This window comes from Lampetra planeri, chromosome 29, assembly GCF_965212315.1.
Source record: "Lampetra planeri chromosome 29, kcLamPlan1.2.h2, whole genome shotgun sequence".
Lineage (NCBI taxonomy): Eukaryota > Metazoa > Chordata > Hyperoartia > Petromyzontiformes > Petromyzontidae > Lampetra > Lampetra planeri.
This window is the reverse complement of record NC_136135.1, coordinates 4,367,900-4,394,534: the sequence shown is the minus strand read 5'-3', so window position 1 is coordinate 4,394,534 and position 26,635 is coordinate 4,367,900. Positions and strand designations below refer to the sequence as shown.

General features: G+C 44.6%; 2 protein-coding genes and 1 non-coding gene across 5 annotated transcripts in view; all 3 read right to left on the bottom strand.

Annotated features, from left to right (window-relative positions):
- SORL1 (sortilin related receptor 1) overlaps positions 1-584 on the bottom strand; it is a 95,469-nt gene extending 94,885 nt beyond the window's left edge. For 2 of the 3 annotated variants that reach the window (XM_078608142.1, XM_078608140.1), the window contains exon 1: positions 56-405. In XM_078608142.1, coding sequence (XP_078464268.1) covers positions 56-367 — 312 coding nt within the window. In that variant the 5' untranslated portion in view covers positions 368-405. Of the gene's footprint in view, positions 1-55 lie in introns of all 3 variants that reach the window. The other variant, XM_078608143.1, reaches the window with a different exon arrangement.
- Positions 585-5,155: 4,571 nt separating this feature from the next.
- Positions 5,156-5,227, bottom strand: TRNAE-CUC (transfer RNA glutamic acid (anticodon CUC)). Its single transcript has one exon. It is a non-coding gene; the product is annotated as a tRNA-Glu (tRNA).
- Positions 5,228-15,196: 9,969 nt separating this feature from the next.
- On the bottom strand, positions 15,197-25,774 carry LOC144728603 (hyaluronan synthase 1-like). The gene is made up of 5 exons (XM_078608139.1): positions 25,669-25,774; positions 23,685-24,355; positions 20,554-20,779; positions 19,154-19,286; positions 15,197-17,722 (listed from the first exon to the last, which is right to left on the bottom strand). Exons 2-5 carry the CDS (start codon positions 24,351-24,353, stop codon positions 17,059-17,061), a joined length of 1,692 nt encoding a protein of 563 aa, XP_078464265.1. The 5' UTR covers positions 24,354-24,355; positions 25,669-25,774; the 3' UTR covers positions 15,197-17,058.
- Positions 25,775-26,635: the final 861 nt, after the last annotated feature.

The window sequence follows — 26,635 nt, the reverse complement described above, 5'->3', positions numbered from 1 at the left end:
CCACCACTCACACTCACGGGGTTTGTTGTGTAGCAACACTACGTCTCTCACGTACCGTCACCACGGAGGGTTTGAGCTCCCTACGATGTCGGGAGCGAGGCTGCGGACCAGACCACCGGGAGCCCGACCCGGACCCCTGCGGCTGCTGCTGCTCCTCCTCCTGCCCGGGCTGCCCCGGGGTGCGCGACACCACCAAGAAGCCACGGTCCTGGGGATCCGCGGCGAAGTGTGCGGCTCCGTGGAGGGTGTCGGTTCTAAAGTGGCTCCGACGAGCTTCGATGAAGATGAAGGAGAGGAGGAAGAAGAGGAGCGAGAACGTGCGGGGAAGAAAGCGCCGAGTGCGGAAGACGCGCACCTGCGCCGCCATCTTCAGCCGAGCTGCGCCGTTGATGAGTGAGGAGGAGGGGGGAGGGGGGGTTTGGGGTGGTGAACGAGCCACGCCCTCGGTTTGTATTTCATAGAGCGCTTCGGGCGGGCTCAGCACCACGTGACGGGCCGCCCCCACGCAGATTGAGCCGCGTGCTTGTCCGTTGTACGGAATGTGACGGCAAGTCGTGCCCGGAGTTGCGAGGCTGGACGCGAAAGCCGGGATGGATTATTGGCGGTGTTGCTGTGGCGGGCCGGGTTTGTGTGTTACGTTGTGGAATTGGACTCGTTGGGCCACAGAAGGGTCTGGTTAATTCTAGATTTGAAGCTTTCGTGACTGCAAGGATTCATACTCTTAGGTTTTTTTTCGGTAAAGTCACGTAGGTAAAAATAATAAAAATAATCAAATAATAGAAATAAAATAATAAATCTCTTATTTATTTATACAAATAGAAATAAAAGAATAAATCACTTATTATTTTATTTATATTATTATTTTTATTATTTCTTTTTACTTTTGCCTACGTCACTTTACCGAAAAAACCTAAGAGTAAGGCTCTGGTTAAACAACAACAAAAAAAACTTGCGCGGAAGCAACACGTGAAATACTCCGAGCGTGACGCAAAACCCGGACTAGATTTCACGATTTCGTTGTCCAGCACTTGCTTTAAATTACGGAATGGATCATAAACATGGTCATTAAATATGGGGAGAGAAAAAAAACGCGGAATAGCGTGGAGAATTGCATAACGCTTAGAATTACACCGATAAATGGAAAGGAGGAACACTTGATTAGAGAACATGCGCCGGTTAAAGACAAACAATTGAAATTGTAAACAAAGGTGGCCTTTTTGATTTAAAGCTTTCGTGACTGCAGGGATTCATATGCTTGGTTCTTTTGGTAAAGTCACGTAGAAGGGAAATAATAAAATAATACAAATATAAAACAATACAAATTTTCACGACGTTTCGACTGCAACACAAGCAATCATCATCAAGTGTGAAATCCACAGCAAGAAAATTAGATTTCACACCTGATGATGATTGCTTGTGTTGCAGTCGAAACGTCGTGATAATTTTTATTGTTTTATATTTGTATTATTTTATTATTTCCCTTCTTCGTGACTTTACCGAAAGAATCAAGAATATAAAGGTGGCCTTGTGACAGAACATGTCACTCGAAGAGACTGACAGGAGGTACAAGAACAATGCACAATGTGCATGCGTAATGAACGTCGATTACCATATGAATAACCCAACCGGGTAATGAGTACCCATTGCAATGTATATGCATGAATTAATCTCCCCCCGCCTCCCTTCGCACGTGAAGGGCTCACAATCGATGCCATCACAACCACCCCTCTATTTAAAGAACTAAACAGGAGGAGGATTTCACCACAAATTTCGCTGTCCGCCTGATGGTGCTGGTTGTAATTACTGGCGAAACGTCGTACGGCAGATTTTAAATGTTGTGGCTTTGCTCTCCAACACACCGGTGGTGCTGAACTAGTAACGAATTGGGCACGTTCTGTTTACGAGACCAACCTCACTAAATTGGTTGCGTCGGGTGGTGGCGGGTTTAACGACACAATTATAAACTTGATTTGGCGCTTTCGTGACTGCAGGAATTACTCTTTGGTTCTTTCGGTAAAGTCACGTAGAAAGAGAAAATAATAGATTAAATAACAGCATACGACGTTTCGATTGCAACACAAGCAATCATCATCAGGTACAAATGAAAGAGAAAACAAAACATAGTAAAACTTAGAAATATAATGCAATACAACACAGAGAGTCGGCTAACATAACAGTCAACACCCCACCTGGTTGATTACGTTCTTCCAAAGATTGCTAAATTTAAAAGAGAGATAAAACACAGAACCGGAGACACATAGACAGACACATAAGCAGAGAGAGATAACAGAGAGACACACAGAGAGAGACACACACATAGGCACATAGAGGCGTTGTTTCTCTGATTGCTTGTGTTGCAATCAAAACGTCGTATGCTATTATTTAATTTAATATTTTCTCGTTCTACGTGACTTCACCGAAAGAACCAAAGAGTGACACAATTATAGTTGCCAGATCTAACCTCCCCCCCCCCCCCAAAAAAAATCGGAAGTTGTTGCATAACGCGCAGTGCCACTGTTTACACCATATGACCACGTAGATTAAAGTGTAATAAACACGATTCTTTTGTATTTATTTATTTCGGAGCACAGCTTTGCGACGTGCGCTATTTTGTTGTATTTTTTAAAATGAGATATTCGGCTATTTTATGACCGAATGTGCGACGACCCTCGTTTTGTTGTGCAATACTGTATTCAACTTGGCTTCCTGTATAATAATAATGATTCCATGTATAATATTAATGATTCCAAGTAAAATGATAATGATGATTCCATGTATAATAATAATAATTCCATGTATAATATTAATGATTCATGTATAATAATCATGATTCCATGGATAATAATGATGATTCTTGTATAATAATCATGATTCCATGTAACACATTCCTGCGGAAGGAGCTGGTAGGAACGTTAGGTTGCTCGGTCAATGGCCAGGGTCAACGGCGGCGTGGTGTATTCCGCAAATATGCCCGACTGTGAGGGCGGGCACAAGCCGGCGTGAGTAGGTTAGACGTTGAGTTTTATCAGGGCACCACGGGGTGACCAGCCCCTCCCCACCCAGTCCCTCCCCACCCAGTCCCTCCCCACCCAGCCCCTCCCCACCCAGCCCCTCCCCACCTTCCCCACCCAGCCCAGCCCCTCCCCACCCAGCCCTTCCCCACCCTTCCCACCCAGCCCCTCCCCACCCTCCCCACCCAGCCCCTCCCCCCCTCCCCCCCTCCCCTCTCCACCCAGCCCCACCCCTCCCATTTTTGGATGCACCACGGACGGACACAATAATCCCCTGTGGGCTGGTGTAACCAGGAGGTTCCTACCATATTTTATTTTATTATGTTTTATTTTTATTATTTTATTATTTCCCTTCTACGTGACTTTACCGAAAGAACCAAGAAGAAGAGGTTCCTACCAGTATAATGATTCCATGTATAATAATAATGATTCCATGTGTAGTGGTGATACGCGCTGGGTGTATATGTCGTGTGCCAGCGCGTATGTACGGGTGTGTGTGTGGTGACGCGCGCTGACGGGGAGGAGCAGGCGTCAGTGCGCGGGTGGGGGTAGTGCTGCTGATTGGCTGTGTGCCGGTGACGCGCCCAGAGGGAGTGATCGGGTAGCAGCGCGGTGTGATTGGTCGGGGAGTGGAAACACGCGCTGAGCGGAACCGGATCGTAGGGATAGCGCGTGGGGATTGGGTAACTGAGGAGCGGTGCCGACGTTGAGGTCCGCATCCGCTCCGTCTCCCGGGAAGAAGAGGTATATAAGGTGATGCACAGAGGAGCAGGGGCAGAAGTGGAACCATCTAAGAATGAAGACGAAGGTGCAGAGATAGAGCCCGGAGAGGAGAGTAATGGAGAGTAGAGGAGAGTAATGGAGAATAGAGGAGAGTAATGGAGAGTAGAGGAGAGTAATGGAGAATAGAGGAGAGTAAGGTATAAGTGTGTAGCCAGCGAGAGAGAACGGTCTACACGAGCTGAGTGATGTATAGTGTGTAGCCAGCGAGAGAGAACGGTCTACACGAGCTGAGTGATGTATAGTGTGTAGCCAGCGAGAGAGAACGGTCTACACGAGCTGAGTGATGTATAGTGTGTAGCCAGCGAGAGAGAACGGTCTACACGAGCTGAGTAATGTATAGTGTGTAGCCAGAGAGAGAGAACGGTCTACACGAGCTGAGTGATGTATAGTGTGTAGCCAGCGAGAGAGAACGGTCTACACGAGCCGAGTATGCATACGGTGTAGCCAGAGAGAGAGAAAGGTCTACACGAGCCGAGTATGCATACGGTGTAGCCAGAGAGAGAGATGCAAAGTCTACACGAGGCGAGTGGAGAGTGTAGCAGAGGCGCAGAGTCTACACGAGGCGAGAGAAGAGTGTAGCCGAGGCGCGGAGTCTACACGAGGCACAGAGAGCCAGCAGCACAGAATCCAGAGAGTCAAGAGAAGCGCATTGTGAAGAAGAAGAGGTCACGAGTTGTACCGTTGTATGGTGACCGCATTGTGAAGAAGAGAGGCCACGCGTTGTATTGTTACAAGTCAAGATTTAATAAAAGAAGTGTGTTCCCGTCAAGGAGTTTCCTGCCGTCATTTTCCAATACTTCACATGTATATAGCGGCTTTTAATCAAGGATCTCAAAGTGCTGTACAATGACACATCAGCAGCAGCAGACACTCATCATTTATTTATTTATTATAAATATATTTTTTTTATCATTTACTAAAATAACTAACATTTTTAGATATTTTTTGTCGTCATTTATTTTCGTTGTTGATGCGCTCACGGCGCACCACAGATCGATCTTCCGTTTAACAAACAAAGCAGGCTCGGGCTGGTCTCGAGAAAAATAAAAAAAAAACGTGAACTTAATTCACATTTCCAATACACCACGTGCTGGTGTAGGCATTGAATTGATTGTCAAATTCAATTTAGCAGATTATCGCCGCCTGCTGTTCATCTCCTGTAACACGAAGCGTTTACCGCCCATTTAAACCTTGACAACCACACCGCTCCACAGACTCTAATCGTTTAAAGTGGCATTTTTCTGTGAACGGTTAACACAATATAATTTAGAAAAAAAATCGACCGCGCATGTACATACATATACGGTAAAACGTAACAAGTATGTTCGACAAATTAATTTGGGAGAAGAAAAAAATATACGTTCCCTGACCGGGAATCGAACCCGGGCCGCGGCGGTGAGAGCGCCGAATCCTAACCACTAGACCACCAGGGAAGCTGACGACTTTCGCCTTCCAGCAGCCTTGTAAACTCTGCCCAGCGCTGTGATGATTATATATTTGTATTATCATTATAAAACAAATAAATAGGGGGCCGTCCATAAATGACGTCACGCACCTGGGGGGGGGGGGGGGTCAGACATTTGTGACGATGTGTGACGAGGGGGGGGGGGTTTGAGAAATGTGACGTCACATCAAAATGCGCAACTTTAAATACATATAGACAAGACGTTCTACTTAATTAAATACACTTTTTAATAAATGTTTTCTCCTACAACATCAGAGTGCAGCGCCACATTAAATACGCACTACAATGACAATAGTTTAAAGCGATTTGAAACGTTTTATTTGGGGGGGGGGGGGGGGCAGAGCTTTGTGACGTCATATATGATGGGTGGTCTGACTTTTTGTGACGCCGTTTGACGAAGGGGGGGGGGGGTCCAAAATCGTCCAAAATCGCGTGACGTCATTTATGGACGGCCCCGAGGCGTTACCCTTTTTTGTTCGAACACCACCACATCAGCAACCTTTTGCAAGGAATCACGTTTGTATAATAATGATTCCATGTATAATAATCATCATTCCATGTATAATAATAATAATGATTGGTAATGGGTGAGCCAATGGTGGAGACATTTTTGGTAAGCCATATAATCTGGGTGGTCTAGCAACCGTTTGGTCTGTTCAATTAAAGAAGCTGAATCAGTAATGATACTGTTCGTTTTTGTAACGAGGCTATTAGTGGGATCTCTTTAATTTTTTGTGTAGCTACCATCAAAAAGCTACACCATAGAGCTCAATGTATCTCCGACCTCAAACACGTACACCAGGCTCTCAAGACGAATGGATATTCTGACTACAATTTCCGCAAAGCCATCACTCCAACCGTGAGTAAGGAGCCATCTGAAGATCCAATCAAAACCATCACCTTGCCATACATAGCAGGGGTAACCAAGAATATTTCCAAAATCATGAACAAACACAAGATCCAGGTACGATTTAACACAGTGCATAAAATTCGTGATCTGATCCCATCTGTGAAGGACAAGATTCCTGACATGCAATACCCCGGCGTCTACAAACTAAGCTGTATCTGAAGCAGCAGTTACATTGGGGAAACTAAGCGATATGACTCGGACCGTGTTCGTGAACATAAGGCAGATTTGAAACACGGTAGGACCAATACTTCTGCCGTAGCTGATCATTATTTTAAGGCTCACACGAAATTAATTTATCTAAAACGATGGTACTATGCAAGCTTACTGGCTATCAACAAAGATTTGTTCATGAAGCCATCCACATATATAGACACAGACACAATTTCAACCAAGAAGATGGTTGTAAACTCAGCAATCATTGGAAAGATGTCATCAACCACTTTGGGTCATGACTTGATTTGTAATTTTCTGTCAACCTCCACCGTCAGCAGTGTGGGTGTGTGGAGCGAGGTGCAATGCCCCCCATCTCTACCCCCTCTCTCTCTATCCCTATCTCTCCCCATCTCTACCGCCTCTCTCCTCCTATATCTCCCCTCTCTCCCCCTATCTCTCCCCATCTCTACCCCCCCCCTTTCTCCCCCCCCCCCCTTTTCTGACCTATCTCTACCCCCTTCTCTCTCCCCCTATCTCTACCCCCCCCTCCCGATCACTACCCCATCTCTCCCCCTATCTCTCCCCCCCTCTCTTTCTACCCTATCTCTGCCCCCTGTCTCTACCCGCCCCTCTCTTTCCCCCTATCTCTGCAGCCCTCTTTCTCCCCCCTGTATCTCCCCCTCTCTCTCCTTGTCTCTGCACCCTCTCTTTCCCCCTTTCTCTGCACCCTCTCTCTCCCCCTACCTCTGCCCCCTCTCTCTCCCCCTTTGTCTTCTCCTACATCAGCATTATCTGCCCCGCCCATGCTGCTGACACACTTGGACTGCGCCGCTCAGCGCTAGCTCCACGGCTCTTGTGCCCCACCCACTCACAGCTTTGCCTCGTCCATTCATGCTGCTCCACAGCTATTGTCCCCCACTTCTTCTGACACTTGGGCTATGCCCATTTTAACCCTTTATAAACAGTTGCAGTTGGAGGCTTGCCCCCCTTTTCTCTCCGCCTGATGATGCCCGCTTGTATTGCGATCGAAACGTCGTGAATTTTTGTTTAAAAATTCAATTGTTTTTTTAAATTACTTTTATTATTTTAAGTTTATTTTCTATCTAAGGGACTTTACCGAAAGAACCAAAGAATATGAATTGCTGCAGTCACGAACGTTTTAAGTCAAAATAGTCGTCAATACATCCAGGACATGTAAGAGGCGACGTGTTGGGCAATGACCGTTCTTTGTCAGCAGAGGGCAGTGTAGGAAATTGCATTGGGAAAATCCATTGCTGAAATGCAAGTGGTGTTAATTCTAGATTTGAAGCTTTCGTGACCGCAAGGATTCGTATTCTTAGGCTTTTTCGGTAAAGTCACGTAAGTAAAAAATTAAAATTAATAAAAGTAAAATAAAAATAAAATAAAAAATCACGACGTTTCGGAGGCAAGACGGAAGCTTGTGTTGCCTCCGAAACGTCGTGATTTTTTTAAATTTTACTTTTATTAATTTTAATTTTTTGCAAGTGGTGTGACCAAGCCACATTCTGGAACTGGTCGGTGTCTGCTGTGAACAGATTGTTCCTCCCTTTCACCATGCTCATCGAAACTGTTGTCCAGCGTCAACAGAAAACTGGCACGGCAAATGCTGATTTATCTCTCTGCTTCCTGCCTATGACACTGTTTGGTAATCATGGCCTGCTGCTGAATTTGGCCAAAAACCGTGATATTGATGTTCTGCTGTAAAACTAATGGACCGCGATGTTCAGCAACCGTGCTTTCATGGTTACACCTCGTGGGGTGGTAAACACAGCCGCAAGAGGATTATGAACAATTACCTTCCTCAGGGCTCGGTACTAGCACCCTCGCGAACATATATATGTCCATAATCCAGGGTTTTTTTGGTTAGATTGCGTAAATATAAACGTGTCGTGAAACCCGCCACCACCGACACAGCCAATTCGTAAGGTTTATCACGTGAACAAAACGTACCAATTCGTTAATAGTTCAGCACATCGGTGTGTTGGAGAGCAACGCCACAACATTTACACTCTGAGTACGACGTTTCGCCAGTAATTACAACCGGCATCAGAGTGAACCCACAAATTGTATTGTCAAACGTATATATTTCTAAAACAAGTGACCTGCCATGTATATCATACAAAATATACATAAACAGATGACATAGCCCTTGTTTTACAGGGCACAAACCTGGAGAACATTGCCAATACTCTTTGAGACCTCCTTTACCAGTGGCAAAATATAGTAATAGGTTATTACCCTTTCAACTGGTACAAAAACTGACACCTTTATACAAGGCATCATGTTTGCAATAACCACAACACAAGCAGTCAAAATGCAAACAAAAAGAAACAACTCTGATGATGATAATGATATGCACTGTCCTTGAAGTTGCTTGATGCACACCCGATACAGCTTTTCTTAGAGCCTAGTCATCTGGTCCAACACCAATGGAGACTAAGCTCTAAGAAAAGCTGTCTCGGGTGTGGACCAATCAACTTCAAGGACAGTGCATATCATTATCATCATCAGAGTTGTTTCTTTTTGTTTGCATTTTGACTCCTTGTGTTGTGGTTATTGCAAACATGATGCCTTGTATAAAGGTGTCAGTTTTTGTACCAGTTGAAAGGGTAAAAACGTATTACTATTGCCAATACTCATCAAATTTGCTTCAATTACAATTTAGAGGCCACAGGTGGAAGCTGCTAAATGTATGAACGTTCAAGTTCAATAACAAGGCTAGGAAGCAATGCTTTACACAGTGGTGGCAGGCTGGAACCGGTTGCCCGCACAACCTGTGGTGGAAGCTGATTGAATGATACCCCTTCAAGAAACGCCCCGATGACATTCCTGCAATCAATCTGCTACTGGCAACCGATCGAGATAGATGGGCCAAAAACTACGCCTCTCTTATCAGAAGGGCTGCAAGTTATTCAAGGCACAGGTAACCCTCAATTTACGAAGACAGGGCGTAAAACGGAATTGTGTCAATGGGAATGGCTATTCCCATCAATTTAATACAACGAAAAAATTCAAACTCTTGGTCCTGAACTAAAATATACATTTATATCACTCTTCACAATACAAAAATGAAAATAAAGAGCAGATATATTTCAACGATTGAATAATAATGAATTTTAAACTAAAAATAACTAACCTTTTGAGGGAACTCGCCAAAAGATATGCATCACGTCGGAATGAATGTAAAGGTGATGTGGAGGCGTTAATGTTGCACCGTAGGGACACTGTGACACTGTCGTGGATGTATGATGCAGCCTCCTGGGTGCTTCTTATTTGATCTCATCGTGCGTGCCGTGGAAAATTTTATCCGCGTGGAAATTCAGTTTCGTTAATCGAAAAGTGTCCATAGTTCGTGAATTGCATCAGCGCGAAATTTCGTAAACCAAACGCTAGTTAATCGGAGGAATATCTGTACTTCTATCCTCCTACGTTTATGCTTTCTCACTTGCAACCAACCTGCACTGACCAGCATGGTGAAGTATGGCCAAACGAGTATACTTCATCATACTGGTTGCCAGTGTTTTGAGGAGGCCCTCGTCCAAAAAGGTAGGCCCTTGTACAACAGAGAATTGACAAAATGGCAGTAACATATACAGCACACTTCACCGTCAAAAACTTGGTAGAAGTGCTCTTCACAAATGCAAACCAAAATATTAATGTAAAAAAAACACGCGATAATGAACACCCATGATTAACCAGCACAAATCTGCTTCTGGAGACACGTACAAGCAAAACAAAGGTCGTGTATTTTACGGTAGTTCATAGTTGGGGTGTACGTTGCAAGCAATCTGAATTATAGCATTTGTGCGTTTTGCACTCTGACCTCTAAACACTGTGGCAGGCTGCACAACCACCCAGTTTACAGCCTGTGTATGTGTAGCGTCGGATCGTGTATGCACTAACCGCCGGTATCCACTTACCTGTCGTTCGCCTGTATTCACTTACCTGCAGTTGCAACCAGAGGTCGATAGGGTGTGCTAGCCAGTACGAGGAGATAGAGAGGGAGCTGGTCCCAAGGGAGGCTGGGTTCCCCTCCCCTACCCCAGGTGGGGGGCTGGGAGGAGGGCCCATCCAGGATCTTCTGGAAGGTTCCAGAAAGGGGGCGGTACCAGGGGCGGAGGGTCCCCCTGGAGGTATATAAAAGGGGCACCCCAAGCGGAGTTCGGTGCAGTGCTACGAAGACTGAAGAGTAGCTTGACTAGAACCCTGGGACCTAGAGGCCGCTGTCCTTGTCAGGGCCGGGTCGAGCTTGGACCAGTGATTGGACTTGTACCTTGGCTGGGTCGGGTCAGGGTAGCCTCCCCTAGGGCACTGCTAGCCGGAGGGCTAAAGAGTTGAGTTGACAACTGTGAGTCACGTTAGCCCGGAGGCTGTACCTCCCTAGATAGTGGATGTTAAGGGAGTTGTATGTTAGTTAAAAATAAACCGTGTTGCCTCTACGACAACGTCTCCGTCTCCGTAAAGAACTCACCACATATGCACAACGCCTGTTGCAAAACCACTGCTGAATGAGGGAACCCTCACCCAACTAAACATGTAACGTTGGGCCATCGTTAGCCCAACGATTAGAACCACATGCCAATGTTACGTGTTTACTAGGGCGGAGTTATTCAACCACACTGCACCACGCTGGTCAGTGCGAGTTGACAGGGAGCAAAGTGTAATACAACAATAGATGTTGTTGCAATGCCGACAACGTATCTCCGCAGCGGCCTATAACAGCTGTGTATTACATGGTGGTCATTCATTCAAGCACTGGTCTGGAATCAACCTTGCTTAGCTTCCCAGATCTGACGAAAATCGGCCGCATTCTGATTGATATGCTCATTCATAGGGCAGCCCGCATGGGGCATGATGTACAAATATGGTACTTGCATAGTTGTGCAATGGATTTATGCAAACCATTCTCAATCTTCATAGTTCATTCGACAGGAGAGAATGTACCAAACCGACGGGGTCGAGGCCAGGGTCTGTTTGCTTCAATGTTGCTCGTTAACTTGGCTTCAGCAGTCTAGCTGACCTTTGGACTGGCAGGAAATGTTATTTACAGAGCGAAGGTTGTGGATGAAAAAAAACAAATTGGCAGCTGTCCTTTTTAAAAGCCAATGTTAGATTGCCTCTCCTTGACGTATCGGTTGTGAGGGATGTTCCTTAGACCGTAGTTCGCCACGCTTGTCAGTTTAGGATTTGTGAAGAAGGGTCACAGGGAATGATTAACTCCTCCTCCATCCCTCGGCCTCCAACGCACAGTGAGCAATGTGGTAAAGTATGGTCATGGAATTCCAGATTTGAAGCTTTCGTGACTGCAAGGATTCATACTCTTAGTTTTTTCGGTAAAGTCACGTAGGTAAAAAAATGAAATTAAAATTAATAAAAATTAAATAATAAAAATCACGACGTTTCGGAGGCAACACAAGTCTCCGTCATCAGGTGGGACCGTCACAGCCAGATTTGCTGTATCAAGTGAGAACTTGCATCTTGGAATCCCTGCCTCACTTGATACAGCAAATCTGGCTGTGACGGTCCCACCTGATGACGGAGACTTGTGTTGCCTCCGAAACGTCGTGATTTTTATTATTTTATTTTTATTAATTTTAATTTCATTTTTTTACCTACGTGACTTTACCGAAAAAACTAAGAGTATGGTCATGGAAACCTTATGGCAGTCATGTGGTGAGGCCTTCATCCAGCAGTGGATTGACACAAGGCTGCCTTTTTAACACCATGTTACTGTCAAACGTACGTGAACTTTAAAGTATGTTTTGATTTGCACATCTGTCGATTGTCGCTGTTTGGATATTTATAAGCACTGCAGGAGGAGCTCTGTGATTACAAGACATCCTGATTTCGCCACGAGCTGCGCAAATCATGTTTTTCGTGTTACTATACAATTAGTAATGCATAGCACACATCAGGTTCTTGCACATTCATGCCTTGCCACACTTTTAAGTCCATAAAAGTTTCATTTACTTGGATGAGTCATTTATATATATATGTATAAAAATTTATACGTGCTTAAGTTCCCGGTGGTCTAAAACGACAGAATGGCCACACGTGCAATTATTTTGAGCTGGTGGGCTGCATATGGCTGAGAACTTTTACACACACTATGCTGCCTAATATTTTTGTTATTAAATCCGATTCGTGGACATGCATGCCTTTTAAATGTTATTCAATTCATGTCCAGGGGAACTGTATTGCATTCGCAGTTCTGTACACAAAGCCAGTAGTGGCTATTACTTAAAATGTGAAAAGACTCGTGGAACTCTTTAATAATAATAAAAAAAAAACACACGGCCAGTTTTGATCCGAATAAGTTATTTCTCCAACGTTACCTGTTTATGGAAACTCAATTACCGGAGCGTCAATAATACGTGGGGATGCTAAGCAGGCTTGAGTCTGGTAAATCGTCCAAATGGGCGAACCACCTTGATTGCTTCTATCGGCTGTGGGACTTCGTGCTTCCCAGCAGAGGGCAATGCATCAACCATGTTATTGTAACCGTCTATCTATGCTCCAACATCTATGCTTCACATATTCACAACACACACACACATTTACCGGCGTGCTAAGATATGGGCAGATTTCCCCGACAATATACATGGCGTGGGAAGGCATTGGGTCATGTTATAAATCTTGTTTCACTCAAGACAACAGTCTCTGCATCGCATGCCACACTGGAGCTCATTTGCTTGGATTCGGCGGGGGGTGGGTGGGGCGGTCACTGGTTATTCATTCAATGCAATGTATAGCGCAATTGGAACTCCTTAAAATAATGTGATAACGCCTCGTCACGTCATGACGAGTTCTCATCCCAAACATCAATAGTGTGCACATGAAGACAGATCGATGTGTTGTCTATCTTTGTCGCCATCTCGTGGTTACTTTCATGCGGTAACAATGGGCAGGCACGAGTCCCCGGCATGCCAGTTTTACAATGAAGAAAATCCGTGTGAATTCCAGCGATGTTATCCATACACATCAGAGGTCGCAACCGGGTACCCGATACCCGTACCCTACCCGATACCCGGCTACCCGTACCCGGCCGGGTACGGGTAGCCGTTTGCGACCCTGGTGCGGCCGAGTACGGGTAGGCCGTGAGTCACTGGTGAGTAACCGTTTGTCACTCATTTCGGGTAGGGTACGGGTAGGGAACGGGTACCCGTACCCATTTGCGACCCTGGTGCGGCCGGGTACGGGTACGGGTAAGGAATCAAAACCCGTTTGCGACCTCTGATACACATACCTGTCAACCCCGTATCAGTGCCCTACCTTATTACAGACCAATTCAGAGCCTATTGGTCACCCCGATCCCCTTATAAATCTCAACGTTCATCCTACAAAGTGCCAGCACAAGGGAGAAACACAAATAGACAAAACACTTTTTTTGGCCCGCATTGAAACGACTGTACACTGTGTGGACATGAAAACTCAATTTCCCCTGTACCCCATACAAAATAGGCACGAATGGAAATTAAAACAAACTCTCCGGGTATGCGACTGGTCACACAGAACAGACAGAACAAATAACGACTCAATGCCCGATTCACAAACACGAAGGAGGCATCGTCACAGCGATGAACTCCGCTAACCCCAGACGCCATGATCTGGCTCAACCACCTCGATATAAAACAAGTATAACCCGTAAAAACAAAGTTTTTCACAATAAATCCTTTATATGCGTGGCGGCTAGAGTCCTCTCGTCCTCTGGCTTGAGATGGCTGCCACCTATGGGTCAGATGATTGTCTGGCACCATTAAGCAATTGGTAATTAAATATTTAATTTTTTTTCTCCTAAACAGTGTAAAATTTAGGAAAAATTTTTTCACGAAAATGCATTGTCACGCACAACGAGTCTGTGCAAAATGTCAGCTCGATTGGATCACGGGAAGTGGGTTAAAAAACGACCGAAAGATTTGCACGGTCCTAAGCAAGCAAGCGAACTTAATATAAAGGATTTAATGATAGTCGTTGTTCTAAATCAACAACAGCTACACGAAGAAGAAGAAGAAGAAAATATAATACGGAGGGTTTCAAAATATTTCAGCTGCAGTAAACAACCAAGGGAATAGAATGCTGTAAGCGAGATGATATTGTTACCCATCTCTTCGAGATCAAATATTGGATATCTCTATGACCAGCAGAGGTCAGTGGTGGACGGGCTATTTTCTTTGACGCACGTTCAACCTATCGCGAATTCTACACGCATCAAATCAGTTGCATTTGAAGGCTTGCCCTCTTTTCTCTCCGCCTGATGAAGATCGCTTGTGTCGCGATCGAAACGTCGTGGGTTTTTTGCTTTAATTTTTTATTTTCTAATTTTTATTTTGTTTTATTTTTCTACCTACATGACTTTACCGAAAGAACCAAAGAGTATTTTTATTTTATTTTCTATCTACGTGACTTTACCAAAAGAACCAAGATTACATCAAATCAATGTTCTGGACGAGAATATTGCCGAGTTTAATGCTTACACAATTCCAAGGTAACATTTATGTACAAATCAGTGTCCATTAATATGTCAGTTAAGCTCTCTTGACATCGATCTCGAGGCCTGAACAGTGTTCTTAATAACAAAATAGATAAGCAAAGTCTTCTACATATGCTGTATCTGTCTCTACACGTAAAAAAAAGTATTTCTCACATAACCCATTGGTTCAATAGACTTCTGGGATCGCACTATTTCAGCAGCATTTATTCAGTAGAGTAAAAAAAAACTTAGGACCGATAATATTTCGGTTGCTTCATGCTGTTCTGTGTTCTTTTCACCTGTACTTATTATTTTCTTGCCCCTGATTTAATTGATACAATATACAGCACGAGACAACAAAACATGATACGTTACGAAGTATATGAGCTTTGTTTTCGTTTGATTTATTGCATATGCATATGCGATGATAAACATAACACAATACCGTATAATAATGACGACAATTTTTACATCAATTAAAATGTACGAACAATTGAAACCGTAATAATTTAACAAATACAACATTTCGCTTTGCATAAATCCAGGAAAGATAGACGTTGTAAACACAATGGGTGGTGATGCACGTGTGGCGAATGACCTTTGACCTCAAACAATTCACCAATATGGCACGTTCCATTAGGCAGAAACGGGTTTGTGCTAATCTGCGAATAGGACCCAAAACCTTTTTAGCGCAGTTAATAAGCACAGTACAAATACCACATTTTCAAAAGAATTTACGCCAAGTTAATCACCTCCGATTAGCACGGTTGGCGTACGTACAATGCAAAATAATTTCAACACACATACATCGGGAGTGAATAAGAGATGCGTTGTTCAAAACAAGTGCTCTCAGAGCAGAGCTGACAGTGGCAGCTCACGAATGGCAAAGAATCGGCAACGTAGCGCATGTTGACAGCGTCAATGTTGCACAGTGTGAATTTCATGCAGGTAAGTTACATCATCAAAGAGGAAAATGGGATTCAGGCAATACGTTTGATCTCAATATATTGCTTTGTAAAGTAACATTTTGAGCACGTTTAATTCAACACGCATGGATGGTATTTGTGCAAAACCAAAACTGTAAGCTGCACTTTTTAACATATATATGCGCAAACTATTCTTTGGTTCTTTCGGTAAAGTCACAATTAAAGTAAATAAAATAAATAATAATGTTTTATTTGTATTTCATTGACTTTCATTTTTTCTATCTACGTGACTTTTCCTAAAGAACCACAGAATATGAATTCTTGCAGTCACGAAAGTTTTAAGTCAAAATTTATACGTAAGCTAGTTTGTGGATTCCCTAGTACCGTATCACATTAAACAGTTCAGTACAGCAGATACTGCTGAAGCTGCCTCACGTTATCCTCATCCACTGCACTACGATCCCAGCCACCCGAGTGTGATTCCCAGTTCACGGCTAGCATCTGTGGCGAGTTCTATATGGACCAGTCGCCAGAGTCCCTTTTAACGACCCACACTAACCCGCCACAACCTGTACAGTTAAATAGTTAGCACCAGGCAATTTTGCAATTCCCCAATAATCGTAGCAAATTACATTATTGCACAATCCACTCAAGCGTTTTAAAATTTTAAACCAAGAAATTCCTCCCATGCAGCACCCTCTCAAATAAAATGCAATCTACATTGTGTTGAGGCAAAAACTGTAGTATTTCTCGTAGGGCACACACCATTATAACACCGCAACATACATGCCGCAGACACAACCTTGGAGAATTCATCCATTCCGTTAAGCTCCAAATGCACAGTAAAGTTCAAAATAATCCACAATTTATCATGATAATACATTTTCCCAGTATACGGTGTGAATAGGGCTTCCCTGTAGGGGATATAAAAAAAAGGGAAATGGTACAAATGAAATAACAATTGATCTTAAAGGACCCGTTCAGAGTTGTACATTTGAGAAAGTATAATATATTTTCATGTTTTCCATCTTGAAAGCCTTTGGTTTAACATTGTCTCCGCTTCAATAATGTCTTGAAGAGATAACGTCCTGAAGAGACGGATACCATCAGCGTTATTCAATCTCACTTAAATAATGCACAAAACGAACTTGCCAAGAAATGCTCTTCCAAAAGGAGTGCACCTTTAAGAATGAGCATTCTAAACGAGTTTCTTGTAACTTGCATCCCTGCCGCAATTCACATACGATCGTTTGGGCTCAATGAACATCAATTCACCTCCGTGGAACTCCACGCCTGTTGGGAGTGCCACCGTAGCCCACTCACACGGCTATGTTGTAGTTGTCCGTGCGGCTCCTGCAGCATTTCCGGATGAAAACCCAGTAGGCGAGGATCATGATGATCCAGAAGAGGGTGTAGGCTACGGACCCATAGATCAAATAATCTTGATCGATTTGTTCGTGTTTTTGCTGCGTCTCGTTGTAGATGGCGAACGCGAGTCCTCCCAACAAAATGGCCGCCCAAATTGACAGTGGCAGCAGGGGGATGTAGTTGCCCACCATCTTCTTTCGGCCGGAGGTGCCCCAGCTGCTCTTGTTCATGGTGATGATGGCGAAGTACTTGGTCGGCAGAAGGCTCGTCATGTAGAGCACCGAGTAGAGGGACATGAAAACCATGACCAGGTTGCCCCGCAGCCAGCAGGCGTAGAGGCTTTTAACGAAGCCAATGATCTGGATGGCGCACAGCACCCAGATGATGTCCCAGATGCTGCCGGTGTAGAAGAGCTTAATAACTGTGGCTGTTACGAAGAACGGGAAGATACCGGCTACGGTCGACTCGTAGGTCATCCACAGATGATGCTTGTGCCACCACATGGCGTTGAAGAGCCACTCGCGGAAGTACGACTTGGTCCAGCGCGTCTGCTGGTTGAGCCAGCGAAGGTACTGCGCTGGTGTTTCTGAGTAGCAAATGGACCGGCTTGTGTACCTGTAAAATGATAATAATTTGTATAAATCGAATGCTTAAAATACAGTGGAAGCCATAGCGAAAGAGCTAAATACATTTCGATTTAAAGCTTTCGTGACTGCAGGGATTCATCTTTTTGGTTCTTTCGGTAAAGTCACGTAGAAGGGAAGTAATACGAGAATAAAAATAAAACATAATAATAATAAAATAATAAAGGTAAGACTAATCTAAGCATTTTTATAGTAATAATGCCAATGTTTAGAATTATACGATTCATATAAAGTGCCATTCTCTCCAAAAATAATAATTTTAAAAAAATGCATTCTTAAAAAATATGGTATTTGTTTTGTGTTCCTATAGTAACAACAATTAATTAGCTGACGAACAACAGTGGTGGCGGTGGTAGCCAATTGGGGGTCACCCTTTCATTTTATTAAACCTTAGTGGGAATGTCAGCTGAGATATAGACAGGAGAAGCCAATGTAGTGAGATGAGATAAGTAGAGAGAAAATATAAATCTTGTGAGATGAGAGAGGCGATGCAGATAAGTTAAAGATGAAATATTCATTGAGATAAAAAAAAAATTCTCGTAATTGTTATGTTCGGATTAGAATATGAGGTGATATTTGGTTAACAAATCTTTTTTCAATAATCCAGGCTCCCCCTGAGCTGTTTGGGGCCCTCAAGATTTTGCTTAGTTTGCTAATGCACGAGGGCATGGGCGGATTTTGTGGGGGGGGGGAGGCAATGCCCCATCCAAACCAGACTCCTTTATTAATTCAGTTCCAGTAGTTTATTCATAATCAATGTTTTTGGGTTTAGATCGCGTTATTTATAAATGTGTCGTAACCCTCCACCACCCGACACGGCCAATCAGTAAAAAAGTGTCACGTTGACAAAAGACAAATGAGTTCACTGCTTTAGCCCACCGGTGTGTTGAAGCGCGAAACCACAACATTTACAATTTGAGTACGACGTTTCGCTGGTAATTGCATCCAGCATCATCGGGCAATTCGCCAGAATGGTGAGGCTCTGCTGTGTCTCCCGTTCTTATATAGAGCAGCAGCAGGGTGACGTCATCATTAACTCATTAACTCATCAGGTGCAAAGATTTGAGGGGGGAGTTATTGTAATTATATACTAGATTAGTAATCAGGCTATTGTTACGATGCGAGTTGTAGATTAGTAATCATTTGGAATGTGTTTTATTGTGATTATGCTACATTAGTAATCAGTTAGTGTTTGATTGGCCGTGTCGGGTGGTGGAGGGTTACGACACATTTATAAATAACGCAATCTAAATCCAGTAGTTTACCATGACGATCATAAATTAATTTATGCACCCGTGATTCATAATGTGAGGGACAAAGCGAACCCCCGCCCCTCAAATATATAAGTCAAACTCCCGCCCATGCACCAAGGGTCAACACAGAGAAACACACACGGACTCACTTTGTAGCATATCCCATGCTCAGCATACGGTTTGTGAGATGACGGTCATCGCCAAATGTGCAGTGGGTCCCCAGGAACTTTTGATTGTACCAAGACTCCATGAACTGTTGCAGCAACACGTTCCTGTAGAGACCTGTTGGAAACATTCATTGACTCTCAAATACCGATATCAAGATCCTGACATGGTAGGATCGTTCTCAATCAGTACCGGGCCCTCTCTAAAAATATAAAAAATTAAAGGCACGACTAAAAATAAACTATCTGTTTTTTTTCTTCTTGGTTCTTTCGGTAAAGTCACGTAGAAGGGAAATAATAAAATAATAATAATAAAAGATAATAAATATTTTATTATGTTTTATATTTTTTTTTTCCCTTGTACGTGCCTTTACCGAAAGAACCAAGAAGATGAATCCCAGCAGTCACGAAAGCTTTAAATCGAAATTTAAACTATCTGTTATTTCACATATACACCTAACATTATTCATAGGAAATGAAAACGACTTCCGTGTGATCTTACAGAAATGCGCTGCTCGTGATGGCGCAAGCAGTGATGGAACTAAGCAATTTGGTACTGACATCGGTGTGCAGTGGCACAGCATGGTTGGCATGGTCCCTGGTGCAAGGCATGAAATGAGTCTCCTTGTCCAATCCTCCTGCCGTCCCCACCCCCTCTTCATAGTGGCGCCTGAGCCCGGTGCAGTTGCCCTGCCTGCAAAATCTAAAGCTACACCACTGCCCGCTGTCACAAATTCGAGAGCACTTTTAGTTTGGTGAAGTTGCAGGCTACAAAGCCTTTTATTATTATTAGCCTGGACAGGTTTGGACGCGCGGCCCAGGTAGGTACCTGCAGAACAACATTTTTTGAGTACTTGTCGGGGTTACGTGTACCTGTGAGCAAAATATGCTACGCTCGCCCCTGCGACGAGCGGCAGGGAGAACAGTGCAGCAAAATACATCGCTGTACTGTACTTGTTTGCTCCCAACTCCGTGCTACATGCCTTGATCAACCAGCAATGACCGTCACTGGTGAAGTATGGTTAAAAAAACGCTACATCTCACACGATTTGACGAGGCTCTTATCCATCAGTGGGTTTAAAGGGGCTGCACATGTACATGCAGAACAAGTGGGTTGATATTTTTGCTTTCTTTTCTCAAAAGTAGAGTTATATTCCTGGACGTTTGCGAAATTCACATTCCCGCAACTTCCAAATGAAGCCAAGTAAATTGTATTGATTCTTCCACACGTGGCACCTTTCCTGGCACAAATCTGCCGCTCAAAGAGGCGTCCTAATTTGGGATTCCAGATCGCAGACGTTGCCGCATGCATCGTACGCGTGTCGAACTTCTTTCGCACCATATACGCAGCCAACCGCGCTGAGCGGGTGAAAGCCGAGGCGTACCGAGGGGTCCACTGATGCAGGAAACGCAGTCGAAGTACGACTGGCACGACCGCTCCACGTTGAAGGCCATCCAGTAGCGGAGGTTGCTCATGAAGCTAATGCAAGAGTCGTTGAGGTTGAGGATCCTAACGTCGCCACCGACTGCCCCGTATTCCTTGTTGTAGTCCAGCACCTTCACGAGCTCCAGCGTGGCATCCGTTTCCAGTTTCGTGTCCGAGTCACAGACCTGCATCCAGCAGTAAACAACGACGGCAACGAGAATACCTCGTTATAGTTGACATTGTAAAGGGCTTGTGGGAGGTCAACAGGTTGGTGGCATGAATATCGACATCATACTTCAATGTAGCCGGAGTTTGTGGAAATTCCTCCCCCCCCCCACCCCCAAACTGGACAACTTCATGAATTTATTTTCAGTAGTTTACAATTAAGTTTAAAAATAAATCAATTACATGCACCGCGACTCCGAATGTAAAATACAAAGCCAATTCCTGCCACCCCCCCCCCCCCCAAATATAGAAGTCATGCTCCGCCTATGAATTTTAGCCTATTTATAAACCGTATATTTAAACATCGACAACATATATTTATATGCAGCCTATTTATTTACATTTGATAATGGAACATGTTTAATACGTGCCTGTTAACTAAATGTGTCCTCGATTGCCAAACGTAAAATGTATCAGCTGCTTAAATGTGCGCAACAAACGTAATATTTTTCACCCCTGTAAATGATTTATTGTTATCGATAAGTAAAGATGCGCGAATTAAGTCACTTAATATGTTGTCGATAATTGGGGACGTAATGCATAGGTTTGCAAAAAATGTGTGGTCGATTTTTGAACGTATAAAATAATGAAACCTCGCAACGAGCATTACGTCATGCAGGTCGTTACGAATGTGCGATCCACACCACGTGGCTCAGAGCCTATCAACCGGGATGCATCAGCACTACACACTTTTTTTATGAGCATGACTTTTGACTTGAACTTTAATGACAGTCTGTACACAATGTACACAGGAGAAGAGGAAACGATAGTATTGGATTTCATCCACTAATGTATTGGTTTTTAGATAGATGTGGATTTTTTTTTATTTCAGCAGGGAGGGCCCAATGAGCTACGGGGTCTCTCTATTGCATTGGTTCTTCACCTTTACTGCAGCGTGCAACTCCTTTGGTTCTCTGAAAGGGCATCTCGCTCACCAGGTTAAGAACCACTGCTCTAAATTTCGATTTAAAGCTTTCGTGACTGCAGGGATTCATCTTCTTGGTTCTTTCGGTAAAGTCACGTAGAAGGGAAATAATAAAATAATAAAAATAATAAAACATAATAAAATAATTCTCACGACGTTTCGGCCACAACGCAAGCAGCTGTCCTCAGGTGAAGAACAGGGCTGTCGGAAAGACGTCGTGAGAATTGGATCTTATTATGTTTTATTTTATTATTATTTTATTATCTACCTTCTACGTGACTTTACCGAAAGAACCAAGAAGATGAACCACTGCTCTATTGCAATGCTGTCCTGCGACGGTGCAGATGTTGTACAGTTCCGGGTCTTAGTGACACAATCGTGGTGGCAGAGGTCACGACACAGAACAGGCGAGTTGCAGGGAAAGAGAACTGATCTAAATTAGAGAAGAAAAAACACGACATTGTTGCACGAACAAAAATAAAGGAACTAGAAAATGTCTTCTCTATGGGACCCATGTTGACAGCACCAAGATGATAATAAGAAGAAAAGGCTAAAATGCAGGTGGTGTTAAGATGTCAGCCAGACATACTTGTGGTAAAACAAGAAGGCGTGTTTGCATGTTAAGCAAATATGCTTGTGAGTAAAAAAAGTGCAAACGAATCTGTGGTGAAGGCAGACTTATTGCCGTGTAATAGGTGGCTATTTGGTGTTTGAACATCTTAACACTTGTATAATTGCCAGATAGGGTAAAAGCATAGAGAGATTAACTTTGGGGGGTTGGGGCAGAGGTTCGCTTCGTCCCTCATAAGGAATCGCGGGTGCATAATACTAATAATACACATCTTAATTATAAACAACTGAAAATAAATTAGGTAAATGGCTTTCATCTTTTTTTGTGATCATAAAAAAATAATAATTTAACAGAGCAAACACGATCAGTGCCCGGGAACCCTGGCGTAGATCCACACAGACCCGGTCTCACGCTTCTCTGCCCATTATTTACCGCAACCACAGCGATTTCTGTAATAATAATAATGATTATTAATAAATACAACCCCCTCCACCAGCTCCGAGACTGGACATGCCACTCGCTGCATGTGCTGCAGCCTGTTCTGGCAGCTGTAGCCTGCGGTGATGCAGCGGTTAGCGCTACGCCGCGCTGCGAACCCGGCCACCCCGAGTTCGATTCCCGCTCACGGCTACCAACACCCAGTGACGATGATCTGAACCGGTACTCGGCCTCCCCCTAGGTCGACTCAGCCTCAAATGAGTGTGTGGCGTGTAAGCATCACCGCTGGGGAGACAAAGGCGGCCGGGCGTGGTGTTGGCCACCAACCCCCTCGGCCTTAGTAGGTCCTCGCTAACAGCACTTGCCCCTACAGTCTGTTACAGGCTACACGGGGGATCTTTGTCTTTGTTGCCTGCTCTGGCCAAAGATTTTGAGGCTATTGAACCAAATAAAATCTGGCAACACATTGTGATTAATATCGCACGTTGTGTTATTGCACCTCTCCAAAATGTCAACATACATTATGTCTGTCATCCACTAAGTCTCGTGTCAGATGTTGAATGAACGCTTGATGACTATTCATCTATTGCTTTGCGTGTCTTTGTGTGTAATTGTGTGTGGGGGAGAATGGCGGTCTAGTGGTTAGCGCACTGCCTTATGAACCCGGCGAGCCGAGTTCGATTCCCACTCACAGCCAACACCAGTGATGGATCATCTGAACCGCTCTTGGGCCTCCCCTAGGTCGAATCAGCCTCAAATGAGCGCCTGAGTGCGGTGTGTTAAACATAGCCACTTGGTGCTGGCCACCCCATCCCCACGTGTGCCAGAGTGCCTGCCTTCACAGGTGCTGCTCGCTAACAGCACTTGCCCCAAAGGTCAGGCTCTACCGCGGGGGGGAATCCTTCGCGTGAGCTGCGTTCCAACGACTCGCCTGAATGTAGTCCACCGAGCCGGCGAGGGCCTTGAAGCACGTGTACATGACCTCGCGCTTGCCACCCCATTGCTGCATGATGCAAATGACGCGCTTGGTCCTGATGAGCTCCTCCAACTCCAGCCGCTGCTCGTCCTCGATCGCGATTTCGGCGTACAAGTCGTCCTCGGCGGAGAGGCCGCTCTCGGGCGGTGTCCACGTGTGATAGTTGTGCTTCCACACGAAGGTCTCGGCCTCGTCGCCGAAGATCTCGCAGAACATGTCCATCATGTACCGGTCGTCTTCGCTGTTGCCGTCGATGACCATGATGATCTTGAGCTTGTCGGCCGGGTAGTACACGTTCTTGACCGAGACGAGGCACTGGCGCAGGTAGTCGGGGTCCTCCTGGTAGGCGGACACGGTGAGCGCCACCGTGCTCGTGAAGAAACACGGGCGCGTGTCGTTGAGCATCTTGCGACGCTCCAGATAGGCGAAGAAGCCCTGCACGATGAGGTGCAGCGCCAGGAAGGCGCCGTAGAGGCCGAACGCGATCTTCTTGTACTCGTCCGTCACCAGAGGGAACGAGATCGCGTAGGTGAAGATGAGACCTCCGAGCACCAGGAAGGCGAAGAGGATGGTGTACAGGCGTCGGCATACCGACTTGGCGGTCTTCTTCCCCTTCAACCCCATGTCTGTGGATTAGAGGCAATGCAACGACACGTTCAGATCATGGCTATGGATTACAGGTAAAACAAAGACAAAGATTCCCAACCCCCGTGTAGCCTTAACAGACTGTTGGGGCAAGTGCTGTTAGCGAGCACCTATGAAGGCCGGCACGGCACACGAGGGGGTGGGTGGCCAGCAACACGCCCGGCCGCCTTTGTCTCCCCAGTGGCGATGTTTACTACGCACCGCACCAGGTACTCGTTTGAGGACGAGTCGACCGATGTTGGCTGAGCGCCAACCCCTGCACCACCGCTCTCCAGGTAGTTTCGCGTGTTACATGTGAAACACGCGTGTAACACGCGTGTGTTACGTGTGAAACACGCGTGTTACGTGTGAAACCACAAAGAACTCTCCCTTAAATCGAAAACCGATCCACTCTTAATCATCCTTCCCTCCCGGTCAAAAAAGCGACTGCAAGATTGTTCCCTGAACAGCATCAATCCAACTTTATATACAGACAAGTTATATAATGCATACTGTAAACATAAAATATAATCCAACTGTTGAACTTCAGCAGTTCCACTGTTGGATTATATTTTTTCCGCCTGAGGATGACCGCTTGTGTTGCGATCGAAACGTCGTGATTTATTTTATTTTATACCTACGTGACTTTACCGAAAGAACCAAAGAGTATGGATGCCTGCAGTCACGAAAGCTTGAAATCAAGACTGTCAACATACCTGTTTAACACGTAGGCTTTCGCGACCAATATCATCCATATGTGTTTTTTTGGGTTAAATCGCGTAAATATTTACCTGTATGTGTATTGCTATGGCATTTGCTGTAATGTATTTAACGCTTATCTAAATACAGAGTCAAAAGCGACCACGTACAATATACATCAAAGGACATTTTTTTTACTATTTTTCATTTTACCAGGTAAGGCCCACTTAGCTACATATCTCTTTTTAGAAGCTACCTGGCCACAAATGATGGCTCAACAAAGTGGCTTATCATCACGTGAAGATTCATCGCAGCCACATACTACAAACCCGTGTTGTCTCTACATGTGGAAGGGAAAAAAAATCGGAGGACCTGGAGAAAAATCCACGCGACCACGGTTGAGAACATTCAAACTTCAAATATACAGCAGCAGGCATCAGGGTCGGGATGAAACCCACGAACCTCCTGTCTACCAGACCAGGGAGATAACATCTCGCCACTGCAGCGCCCCATACAGCCAAATTCTCACAAACTCGCTCAATAAAAACAACCATATAGGTGCAATATAGCAAGGTAGTAAAGCAGTCTGGCACGATGAAGCTCGTATCATCCTCACCTGCTGAAGTCGTGAGCAGGGTGCAAGATGTCCTTTGGCTCGTCGAAGGGTTTCTGTTGGCGCTCTTGCGAGCGAGTGGGAGGTGGGGGTTGCTATCTTCAGTTGCCTGGGGTTTATATACGAGCCCAGGGTTCCTTCCACGTGCCTGTGGGGATGGGGGTTTAGGTGTGGTGGGGTTTGCCTTCGATTGACGTAGAACACGAAGGGCGTGTGTTTGTTTGTCTTTGTGTGTGCGCGCGCGTGCACGCGCTCCTATGCCCCCGTGGTACGCGCCGATAAGGCAATTTGTAGAAGGCGCTTTTTTTGGTTGTTGTAGATGGAAGTCGACACGAACGTTGAAGAAGAAGAGCCTCCCAGAAACAATGAGATAGATTATGCAGCGTTAAGTTTAAAGTGACATTATCGTTCGGGTACGCGTGTGTTGAATTGGAATGTGGTGGTGGTGGTGGGATGGATACATCTCTGGTCCTCTTCACGTGAGAGCTGAGATTTTGTGAACGCTTTATCAACGTTATATCAAAGGAAATTGCCGCTTGATTTTCAACATTTTTGCTGAAAAAACAAATGAATTGGGCATAGTTGCAATTTCCCACGTGACAACGTCATTCGAGTGTTTCTGTCGGGTGGTGGAGAGTCATAGAGTTATTATTATTACACTGGAATATTTTGCCACTTATAAAATGTTCCTGATATGAGTCAGGAAAAGTTCAGTGTTACGTTATATCACGATTCCCAGATTTGCATCGTCTCGTATTAATTTTGAATCCCATTGACGTCACATAGTCGTTTACCATTAAAAGTACCGTGCGCAAACATTAATGCAATCGAGAAGTTGTACTGTACATGCCATTACACGGATTATGTAAGTAATTGATGCGATGTTACCGATGGTTGCATGACACACCTTTAGATAATGATTCAAAGAACAAATTTGACCTTAGGTCTTCGCTCCTTTACCGCTTCACAT